General features: G+C 35.4%; 1 protein-coding gene across 8 annotated transcripts in view; it reads right to left on the reverse strand.

Moving 5' to 3' along the window:
* DNAJC13 (DnaJ heat shock protein family (Hsp40) member C13) overlaps window positions 1-12,158 on the reverse strand; it is a 121,034-nt gene that overhangs the window by 71,495 nt on the left and 37,381 nt on the right. For 7 of the 8 annotated variants that reach the window (XR_009448546.1, XM_059663949.1, XM_059663947.1 and 4 more), the window contains 8 exons: window positions 11,513-11,612; window positions 9,303-9,410; window positions 8,168-8,323; window positions 7,310-7,366; window positions 3,910-4,031; window positions 1,717-1,792; window positions 1,364-1,459; window positions 372-515 (listed from right to left, as the gene is read on the reverse strand). Coding sequence is in view for 7 of the 8 variants with exons in the window: in XM_059663949.1 (XP_059519932.1) it covers window positions 372-515; window positions 1,364-1,459; window positions 1,717-1,792; window positions 3,910-4,031; window positions 7,310-7,366; window positions 8,168-8,323; window positions 9,303-9,410; window positions 11,513-11,612 (859 nt within the window). In the remaining variant the exon portion in view is untranslated. The remainder of the gene's footprint in view (window positions 1-371; window positions 516-1,363; window positions 1,460-1,716; window positions 1,793-3,909; window positions 4,032-7,309; window positions 7,367-8,167; window positions 8,324-9,302; window positions 9,411-11,512; window positions 11,613-12,158) is intronic. The other variant, XM_059663950.1, reaches the window with a different exon arrangement.

A 12,158-nucleotide genomic window follows, 5' to 3' on the forward strand; every position in this document is an offset into this window, starting at 1 on the left:
TTCTATCTCTTCCTCTCCCTACCTCTCTGAAATCATTAAAAAAATAAACAGGAAGGGCAACTTTATTCTTATAGCTACAAAACAGAGTTCAGAGAAAGAAGGAAACATGTATATAAAGGAAAAAAGTATAGAAACTCAAAGTTATGGAAGAAAATTAAGAGTAAAATTTTATATTAAATACCTAACTAAAACCCTAATCATTGATTCAGAAAACTATCAATTAAGAAAAATTCACATCTATGAATCAGAATTAGGCAACATTTCTTCAAGTGCTCAGTCACAAATATCTGTCATCTCAGTGAACAGCTAAGCTACAGTGAATCTAGAATATACAGAAGTGCTAGAACTTTGGAAGCAAACTTTCTTTTTACCTCTTTTTGAGAAATACCCATTCTATCTCTCCAATGCATCAACACAAGATCCACTTTTTCTTTGGCAAATTTTTCAACTTCTTTAGCAGCTTTTCCAGCTAGTCTTTGCCACTCTGGAACTTTATTAAATTTTCCATACTGATCCTGTAAAATAATGTTGAAATCCATTACAGTCCTGTTTGCAAATTTATTATAAAAATCTAACTAAAGCTAATTCACACTATTTTACATGATTAAATACTGAATGTCAGGGCTCAGTGAAAAGACAATTTCTGCAATAAATTATACTTTTTGTTAAAGAAATGTTAACCTTCTACTTAGTTTTCAAGATGATTCCTTTTAGAGAAATGGCAACATGTAATGGGGGGGGGTGCAGAGAAATTTGGTGAGTACAGAAAAAAACAAACACAAAACACAGTAAATAACAAAATATCTCAAAACATGTTAAGTAATATTCTCAGACACCCTAACCTTAATAATTAAAATAGCTCTGCAAGAAAACCATCTGAATTAACTTTTGCAGTGTTGGCCCCTTTTACTAACAACATTTATCAATTATATACAAAACATAACATTACACATTTGAATTTTTTATTTATTTTTTTTATTTTGTTTTATTGCTTAAAGTATTACAAAGAGTATTACGTATGTCTCCTTTCCCCCCGCCTTGACATTTTTTTAAAAAATCAATTCCAAAAATGTGACAATCAGCTCAATTAGAGAAACAAAATATACAAAATTATTACTATTCATAAGATTAGTTATGGTGATAGGTGCACAACTCTGTAAATATAATAAAAATTATTAAATTGTACATTTAAAACAGGTAAATTTGGGGGGGTGTAAATTTTATCTCAATAAAGCTGTTAATATATTTTTTTCAAATACTACTAAAAATACTACTATTCGAGGTAGTGAATTCTTTATTTCTAAATTTTTTTGACAAAAGTACTCTTTCATTCTAAAAAAATACTTAGGACGATTATATTTACCATTGCTATTTTCACATTATCTCTAACATGCATCCGATCAGCATCCCTCTCAGGAACTGAATCTGAGCTGTCCAAGTATGCCAGCAAGCCTGGAGGCTAAAAACAACAAACAAAAACAAGACATAATCTATTTTCAAAACAACTGCACAAAAGAAAATGTAGCCTTCAAAACCCAAATAAATACTATGATTTCGTTTTTGAGGGTAGCATTTAGTATAAGGCAACTCCTATGATAAGTATCCTTTAAATTAAAAGCAGACTTTAAAAAAACCCTTGAAAAATATAAATAACTTATCAATGAAATTTTACTGGGCAAGAATATATAAATCTTTCCAGTTATTCAACTGACTTACCAAAATGCGCTTCAACAAGTTTGTTGCAGTTACATTTTCAGCTGTCCAGAGGCCCACTAAATGTCTACTTAGCTGTCTGAAAAAAGCAGACGTTGAGAAAGGTTTGCTGCTTTATCTCAGCTAGAACAGAAAGGAATTTTTAAAAACAAAATATCACATAAGAAATATGACTACAGTAAAATAATCATTCTGATGTTGAATATTAAAAAGTAACATTTTAATTTGGAGCTATGAAATAGTAATGCAAATATTGCTAATGTTTTGGAATTTTCTCGAAATAAAAATGCTTCCCTGATAAACACACTAATTTTCAATGGACCTGAACATGAAGTAGGTTCTTACCTCATTTAAAGATAAAAGCAAAAAAACTAGATTTGATACAATTAGTTTGTACAAGTCTTGAAATAGATTAAAAAAAATATGTTAGCCTTGATATACAATTAGTTTGCATAAAAGTCCAGACATAGTGATCCTAGTACTCTAGCCTTCTCTGGAGTCTGAACAGGAACAAAATTCTACACAAATGTTCAAATATAACCTTCTTGGCAAGGTCAGAGTAGGCAAATATTTTTGGTTTTGAAGTTTGGACAAAGACTTAAAGCTCTTAGAGCAGATTATCCTACTCATCCCTCTTGAACTAAAAAGCATATTTTGGTTCAAAGTGAAAATCTAGATCCACGTTGACTTTATGACTTATAAACATTTATTTATCTTAATCCTCATGATGACTTTTGTCTCCTAGGCTAGAAGCTCCTCACGAGCAGGGAGTATATTTTATTCACTGTTGACCCTTCTGCTTTGGCAGGATTCACATGCCATTAACTATCAGAATGGGAATAAAATCTGTGAGGAAAATAACCAAATAATCACCTACAGTCATATGTATGTATACATGTTACTTTCCCAGAAGAAAAAAGTTTAATAGGAAAATTTTGTTCTGTCACCAAAAAAATGAACATTACTGAAACTATTCATTTCTGTGCCTATTTGAAAGCTAATATAGTGAAGTAATTATAATTATAATTTCCCTCACTGGTATTTGGTAGGTATCATATCAATTAATTCCTAAAAAGGCTTTAATTAGGGATAAGAGATAACATTTTATAATAGCAATTTGTAAAAGATTGCAAAGCAATGCAAAATGAAAAGTGCTATTTTTATAATAATTTGACAGCTCTTCAATACCGTGATTAATCACAGTAGGAAATAAATGTAACTGATTAACTATAATAAAGAGGAACACAACAAGCAAACATCTAACATGAGTGTTTAATGAAATAAGACATCGAATAGTCTACTGTAATGAAAGATGGTGTCTAGCAATGATAACAGAGGCAATATACCAAGGAAAGACCTTCCTTTTATATCTCTTTGTCCTCTCAGGCAACACAGAAGACTACTTTTATGGCTAACATATACAAGTGAGGGATGCAGACAGCTTCTCATAATAGTATAAAAGCAGAAGACTATTGGCAAGGCAGCATACTAAGGCATTAAATAATTGGACATGGGTGACAAAGGAAATATATAGTATAAAGTAAACATAAGTCAGCAATTTATTATGTAAAAAGTAAAAAAGAACATGATTAAAATATTTATATCTGAAAGTGTCACATGTTGAGAATCCATAAAGTTTTAAAGGGTTGGAATTTATATAGCATGGAGTAAACAAATATTTATGTTTCTTTATATTTGAATACTTATGAAAATGATGATTTGCCAAAGGGAAAATTTTTACAAGAGATTTAGGATTTCGCTATGTTAGGCTGGTTAGATATTAAGATTTTTTTTTAATTCTTAACTGACCAAAGATATTTAAAAATAGATTATGTGAGGTTTTTATACAGGATCACCTGCATGCAGGGTAGCCAGATACAAGCACAAGAAGAAAAAGCCTGGGCATGTGGTTCTAATTTCTTTCCAATGTTCTAGTCCTGGATTATGGGTATAAAGCCTGATAATATACGATAGTGGAGGGAAAAGCAAATACATTTCATTATTTCCTCCCACGTTATCAGGGCCAGAAACAATGATCATTTGGGTACAATCCTTCTATAAGGAAAGGAAAAGGAGAACAAGTGAATCAAAAGAAAAACATTTGTGTAATCCAAACACTCGGTTTGTTTTATGAAATATATCTGAATCCACTCTCTAAACAGCAAGTTAATTTACAGCAAATTAAATTTAACCTACCTATTTGTAAGCATCCTTTGATCTGAGCTTATTGTAAACATCGCAGTATGCAAGTGTCGAGGTAAGGCACCTTCACTGAGGGCAAGCTCTTGCATTTTTGTAGCAATTTCTTTGTCACCTTCCTTTGGAGAAAGGGTAAAATGATCCCTAAAGCATCAATCTGAAGAAAGCTATCCTAATTTTATAAAACTAATTCTTTATTTCTAGATAAAATAATTAATCAGTATACAAAAATAAAAAATGCAACTTCAATTACCCAAAAATAACACAGATGAGTAGTACAAGTAATTTTAAAAATATCAGTTGCCTTTGGAATGAGGTTTAAATGTTTCTAGACAAATTTATCTTATAAATTATGCTTTACTTAATTTAATATTAAAATTAGGTTCATTCCCTCAGTATATAACAGCCAACAAAGGGAAGAGGTAACTAGCAATTTCTATGAAAGGCATCTGCAAGCCTGGCTTGTTTTTGTTATTAACAACATAGTCATTTTCATTGTAAATACATTTCTTTCTTTTTTTAAAGAATTATGTGATATAGGTGCAATTCGTTTTATTCTGATTTTGCTTTACTTATATGGACTCACTTTGGCAACAGGACAGATAGGACTACTAATCAAAGGTAATCATAGAATTATAAGTTAAGCAAGCAGTTTTATATTGAAGGCAATCTGTTGAAAAGTAAAAATACTCACAATGTTACTTAAAAAGGTACAAGTACGTAGTACAACTGAATATGTGGTATGAATATAAATATACATACAGTATGACTATATATATATATCATTTGGAAAATAACCATGTAGCATATATGCAAATATATGCATCATTCATATATATATATGTGTATGTGTGTGTGTGTGTGTGTGTATATATATATATATATACTAGAGGCCCGGTGCACAAAAATTTGTGCACTCGGGGGGGGGGGGGGTCCCTCAGCCTGGCCTGTGCCCTCTAGCAGTCTGGGACCCCTCAGGAGATAACGACCTGCTGGCTTAGGCCTGCTCCCGGGTGGCAGAGGGCAGGCCCAATCCCTAGGTGCAGCCCCTGGTTGGGCTCAGAGCAGGGCTGATTGGGGAGTTGGGGCGCCGCCCCCTGTCACACTCAAGGCAGGGTCGATGGGGAGGTTGTGGAGCAACCCCCTGTCACACACAGAGCAGGGCCAATCAGGGGGGTTGGGGCTCTGTACCCTGTCACGCACAGAGCAGGGCCCATCAGGGGGTTGGGGTGCTGCCCTCTATCACCCACAGAGCAGGGCGGATCAGGGGGTTGGGGCGCCGCCACTCTCACACTCAGGGCAGGGCCGAGGGGGAGGTTATGGCTCTACCCCGTCACACACAGAGCAGGGCCCGTGGGGGGGGGGGAGCTCCCCCCTATCAGGCACAGAGCAGGGTGGATAGGGAGGTTGTGGCCCCGCCCCCTGTCACACACAGAGCCGCAGGGCGATCAGGGGGTTTGGGTGCTGCCCCCTGTCATGCTGATTCCAGTGCCGGGTGGCCTCACGGCTCCGCTGATCCCAGTGCTGGGAGGCATATTACCCTTTTACTATATAGGGTAGAGGCCTGGTGCACGGGTGGGGCCAGCTGGTTTGCCCTGAAGGGTGTCCTGGATCAGGGTGGGGGTCCCCACTGGGGTGCCTGGCCAGTCTGGGTGAGGGGCTGAGGGCTGTTTTCAGGCTGGGGGTGACTGAACTCCCAAACGCTCCTTTTTTCCTTTTTTTTTTTTTTTTTTAATTCTGGGCCAGCTTTAGCTTGAGGCTTGGCTCCAGCTCTTAGGCCTCTGGCTGAAAGTAGGTTTCTGGCCTTTGCTTACAATGTTGCAAATCTGCTGGCTGAAGTTGGGCGTATTTGTTACAGAGTTTCTTAAACTGCCAGCTCAGAGGCAGGCAGGCGGGGAAAGTTGGTTTCCTCCGTCACTAAGGCAACCAAGCCTCATGTTAGTTTCAAGCTGCCTGGCTGCCGGCCGCCATCTTGGCTGACAGTTAATTTGCATATCTCGCTGATTAGCCAATGAAAAAGGTATCGGTCGTACGCCAATTACCATGTTTCTCTTTTATTAGATAGGAGATATATATATATATATATATATATATATATATATATATATATATATATATATATATATATATATATATTTATATACATACATCATTTAGAACAGTATAGAGTCTTAGAGGAAATTTACCAAAATGCTAATAGTAGTTATCTCTGGATGCTAAAAATACAGGTGATTTATTTTTATTTGTTCCTTGTATTTTTTCTGAACATCCTAATGTTTCTTCGAAGATCATATACTGCTTTTGTAGTCAGGAAAAAAATATTTTAACATACTTGCCAAGATTTCAGTGTAAATAAACAGACATCAGCTCTGTCACTAGCTATGACTCTGACACGTGTGGCTTGTACTGAAGCCAAAGTAGACATTTCGATTATACCTGGCACTCAACAAATATTTCTGTATGAATGTCAATATAGTGGTGGAGTAGTGTCAGGAATATACTTCCATTTAGTCTCTTGATCCTAACTGTCCTGGGCTACTTACGTTGGAAGCTAAAAGAGCATAGGACCAATTAGCTAGAGAGGGAAAATTAGCCAGTAGATGAATATTAACAATAAAAATGCAAAGAAACATCAATTTTCCACCAGTTTAATATCTTTACATAATTTTTAACAGCTACTTGAGTATGTTAGTTCTGTGCTTATTATTTAGCTACATGTTATATTTATGAGATATAAATATAAAAGGGGCAAAACACCCTTACATTTATCCAAATTACTACAGCTCAACAAAAGAATAGATTTAGATTGATGTCACTGTAAACATCAGTATGCAAGCAGACATTCATAGCTATGATCTCAATTTCTAAAGATCACAGAAGATTAAAGGGACTGCACTGGAGAAATAATATCCTGTGTCTGACAATGTCATGTCTCTTAGAGGTTAATTACAAATGCACTTTAGCATGAGGAACTAACTTTTGTTACCATTCTTATTTGATGCCATTTTGCTATAAACTAACCCCATTAATAGATTTCTATGTAAGCTCAGTACACGTAAAGATTTCAAAACCATCACCACCAACTCTCAAAAAAAAGGGGAGGAATTTGAATTTTTTAATTCTTTAAAAATAAAATAATGTAGAACAGAAATACATATATTTTTTAAAGAAAGCTTTATTTGTTCTAAACCCACTGAAGAATTTGAAACTTTTAGTTTATTATTGGGAATTGTTCCAGCAACTGTTTTAAACTAATTTCTGAATAGAGATTTAAAATTATTTTCCTTACACAGAAAAATGCATGTTTCCATTAGGTTTAAAGGTAATTTTGTCATCTTCAATTAAAATAGTGATTCAACATTCAAGTAAGTTTAAAATTTCAAAACTATTCTCTTACCTCTATTATTGCCTTCATAACCAATCCAGCTCCCTTTATAATTGCCATGGAAGGATGCTTTGTTACAGGGGGAAAAAACATCACAGAATGAAATATTTTTATTCCAACATACAGGAGTGGGAAAAGTAGGTTTACAGTTGTAATAAAAATAAATACAATAAATAAAATAATTAACTTTCACAGTCACAACTCTAAACCTACTTTTGCCCACCCCTGTATTTAGTTTTTGCTCTTAAAGGAGATACATAATTTTATAAAGATATAAGCCATAAAATTAGTAAAGGTATTCTTACAATATAGACCTTTACAGATACTAAAAACACTGAGTTTACATTCATAGGAAATAGTTGACACTTATTTGAATAACAGTACATATTATACTTATTTGAATGATAAATGTCAAGTAATAATACTAAAATAGAGATTGATATTAATATAATTAGAAAAATTATCACAAACTTATACACACACATATATATATACATAAAAATACTACCGTAGCATATGAAGTAATAAATACTTTCAATTGTTTATGAACAGCCCTGCTAATAGTCATGTTATTATTTGAGAATTTGTAAAGAAAAGAGAACTTTGGGCCTACCATAGAAAAAAATAAGTCTTTCACCACTTCTGATATGCAAAAGATGGGCAAGTAGTGATCAAAAGCCATCAACAGAGCTCTACATAAAATACCAAGAAATCAGTGGAATCATGTCCTAACATGACAATGTAATAAGCTATATTTATTTATCGATATTACTATAGAAACACACATGTATTATTTTAAAAACAAACTGACCCCAAAATGGGGTTCTCTTAAGATTAGTTGTATCTGATAAGAAAAGTATCAGCTCTCACCTGAAAGAGTTTAAAGAGGGTTCTTCCATTAGATGCTACCATTTCTAAGAGCATATCAAACTGCTGCCCTTCAGTTGTCTCACTATATGGAGCACAGAGGGCAAAAGTAAGGAAGTCCAAGAGTGAACTAATAACTAGGGCACCAGTCCCATGATCCTGAAACAAAGTTAACATATTGCTTTGACTATGACAGATAACTTTATTCAAAACTTAGCAGTAATGTTTCTTACTGTTATTCTATATGTCAGAAGTAAACATTTAATTTCTCAACAAGCGGTTCAAAGTTTTAAGTAGTACTTGTTTTACTAATGTAGCAAATCTATTGCTTACCATATCTCAAAAGGAAATAAACTTCAGTAAAATTCCAAGAGAATAATGAAGACTCCTCAAAGATGTATAAGTAAAGTTATTGTGAATTTGTATTAAAAGCAATCTCTGCCCAGCCAGTGTGGCTCAGTGGTTGAGTGTCAACCTATGAACCAGGGGGTTATGATTCTATTTCCAGTCAGGGCACATGCCCAGGCTAGAGGCTTGATCCCCGGAGGGGATGTACAAGAGGTGGCCAATCCATGATTCTCTGGTATCATTGATGTTTCGACCCCCCTCCCTCCTCTCCCTTCCTCTCTGAATTACACACAAACACACACACACACACACACACACACACACACACACACTTACTTTAAAAACAATCTCTGACAACTCTTACAAAACTCTGGCAATTTGTTTATGTTCCTTCTAAGATGTTATAGATTGCCCATTTCCAAAACTGCTAACCAGTGACTGAGGAACAATGATCAACCTTAATTTTTTTTTTTTTAGAACAGCTTATTTTATAATATTTTAAAGAAAAACACATACACCAAAAAAAGAAAAAAATTCTGGAATATCATTGTAAATATCTAAAAGCTTTGCAACCATCCCTTCTAGACGAATGGATATAAGCCCTAAAATTAGTATTGTATTATTACTGACCAACCTGAACTGTGACCAAATACTAACCAAAGTTGGGGGCTATAATACAAACAAAAATAAAAATTTACAAAAACTGTCCATGTTGTAATTCTACAATACTTTTCAATAACATATGGTATCTCTCATATCTCTCATTAAGATAAATTTAATTATAACTTACCACATGGGAATTAAATTTCTCCAGTAAGTTTTCCAGAAACTTCTTTGAAGAGAGAAGGGAAGCTTTGTTGAGCTGTTCTTGTCTTAAGTCATAGTCATCATGCATGGGCTATTGATTAAAAACAGTGGTAATTTATGAGCACTTCCATGTTGCTGGCATCACACACAAGTCATTAATAAAGAGTATTCATTAAACAAAGGAAGAATTGATAAGACAAGGAGAAAAAAGTGATGATTTCCTTGGATCTGATGAGACTATAATATGCCCATCAAGTTACTGTGGAGAGTACTACACAAGGTACTCCCTCAGAAGACCCAGAACTCCTTTTCACAAGGCAAGTAACACCCATTCCCACTCCCCCAATTTTATCATTTAAATTTGAAATAAAACTTAGCATTGAAAAGAAAGTACTAAAAGTCACAAAAAATACTTTTTTTGTCTCAAGGTGATTTTCTTTTGACCGTTGGGATGAGAGGAAAAAGATCCCAGAATGCTAGTGAGGAGTAGAGATAAAATCCTTATTCTGCTACTGACTATAGCTTACCTTGGGCCAGGTTATATTACTTTAACTCTGTCTCACTGTCCTCAGCTGTAAAGTGGGGATAATAGTAGTACTTGTTTCAGAGAACTATTATTAGTTCAATGAGATAATTCATGTAAAATGCCTAGCCCAAACCTAAACTGCAATGAGGGCCAATGTGTTTGTTTCCTACTATTGTATTTTATGTTCTAGTTACCCCACTAATTCTCTTAATGAAATTATTTATAGTAAATAAAATTCAATTTGGGGAATAAATACAAGGTACATACATGTGATTATTACTCAATACCACTAAACTTGCCTAAAACACTTTATATAAGAAATAAAATACCATATACTACATATAAAATTAGGTAAATCAAAAATTCCACAGTTATACAGAATTGCTTCTCCCCCATACAAGCCGTCACCACGTTAGGTCTTTAGCTCTCAAAACCTGTCTTCTTTAGCCCCTATCCTACCTTGGCATCCCTATATGGTAACCTGGTCTTCCTGCCTCTGAGTTTACTTTTTTAAAAAAATGTATTTTATTGATTCTTTACAGAGAGGAAGGGAGAGGGATAGAGAGTTAGAAACATCGATGAGAAACATCCATCAGCTGCTTCCTGCACACCCCCTACTGGGGATGTGCCCGCAACCAAGGCACATGCACTTGACTGGAATCGAACCTGGGATCCCTCAGTCCGCAGCCAAACCGGCTAGGGCCTGAGTTTACTTATAATCTACTCTCCACATGCCACCTGAGAGCTTTTTAAAATTCAAACCTGACAGGTTACTGCTTCCCTGTTGAAAACTTTTTCAGTTGTTCCTTACTAAAGGATACAAATCCAGCTACTTTGATACAAAAGGTGTTTTTTTTTTTATGAATTTCCACATACATCTTTAGCTGTAACTCTTAATCCCATGCATTGCCAATACATACCTTATGATCTAGCCATATTCAAATATTTGGTGCTTCTCAAACATGCCTTTGTATATGCTAATCCCTTTCACAGGAAAGCTTTCTCACAGCTGGAAAATTCCTCCCTGTCCTTCAACATTCTGATCAAGTGTCAAGTATTCCAGAAAGATTGGTCTAGAATCTTTTACCTTCTCCTCACCACAAAACTAAATTTAAGTGCTGCTTTCTAGTGATTCCATGGCCCCTACCTACTTTATATGGTACACATATCCCTTCCTTACTAGACTGTCAGCAATTTCAAGGAAGAAAGGGACTCTTTTTTAAAATATATATATATATATTTATGTATTGATTTCAGAGAGGAAGGGAAAGGGGGAGAGAGACAGAAACATCAATGATGAGAGAGAATCATTGATCAGCTGCCTCCTGCACATTCCCTACTGGGGATCGAGCCCACAACCCGGACATGAGCCCTTGGTCGGAATCGAACCGGAACCCTTCAGTCTGTAGACCGACGCTCTATCCACTGAGAAAACTGACTAGGGTGAAAAGGACTCTGTTTTAAACGTCTTTGCATTTCTAGCACAATGTCTAATTTACAGGATGTGCTAAACAAATGTTTATTTGCATAAATAAATGGCTATAAGAGCAATTTAAGAAATATAGAAACACTGAATTTCATTGTTAAAATTAAAATCGGGGTTTGTGGAAATTGAAACCATCAGTGAACTTAAGAAAAACCAGTTTCCTATAAAAAACACTACTTACACACATGAGGGCACAGAGCATGTCAACAGCTGCATGAATCACTCCATTGTGGCTCCTCTTGAGTGCTTTTACTACCTTCACTCCCAGACGTTCCCGAAACCTTGAACAAAAAATCCCCACAAGCATATAATAGCAATACCAGAGCATTATTCTATTATTTTACTATTAAAATCTATATATATAAAAGCCTAAGCAACCAGCCAACCATTTGACCATCTGACTGGTAGCTATGACGCACACTGACCAGCAGGGGGCAGACGCTCAATGCAGTAGCTACCAAGCTGCGGTGACTTAGCAGCTGCAGTTCTAAGGTGACGAGCACGATTCTGGGAAGTGCATCACCACAGAACCGCCCTCTCACAATCCTGGACCCTTTGGGGGATGTCAGAGAGCTGGTTTCGGCCTATCCCCACAGGCCAGGCCAAGGAACCCCACCAGTGCACGAATCCATGCACTGGGCCTCTAGTCTAAAATAATAAGTCATTAAGTTTCCACTACAGTACTACAGCAATGACATTTTAAGTCCCACCCATGGAATATATCAGTTTTCTTAGTAATTTTTTTCTTTGACGGGGAAGATGTTTTTGAGGTTAATTAAAACAAAAGGGCATGTAATTTCCCAAATTCACTGCAACAAGAGTAAATA

Source organism: Myotis daubentonii, chromosome 14 (assembly GCF_963259705.1).
Source record: "Myotis daubentonii chromosome 14, mMyoDau2.1, whole genome shotgun sequence".
Lineage (NCBI taxonomy): Eukaryota > Metazoa > Chordata > Mammalia > Chiroptera > Vespertilionidae > Myotis > Myotis daubentonii.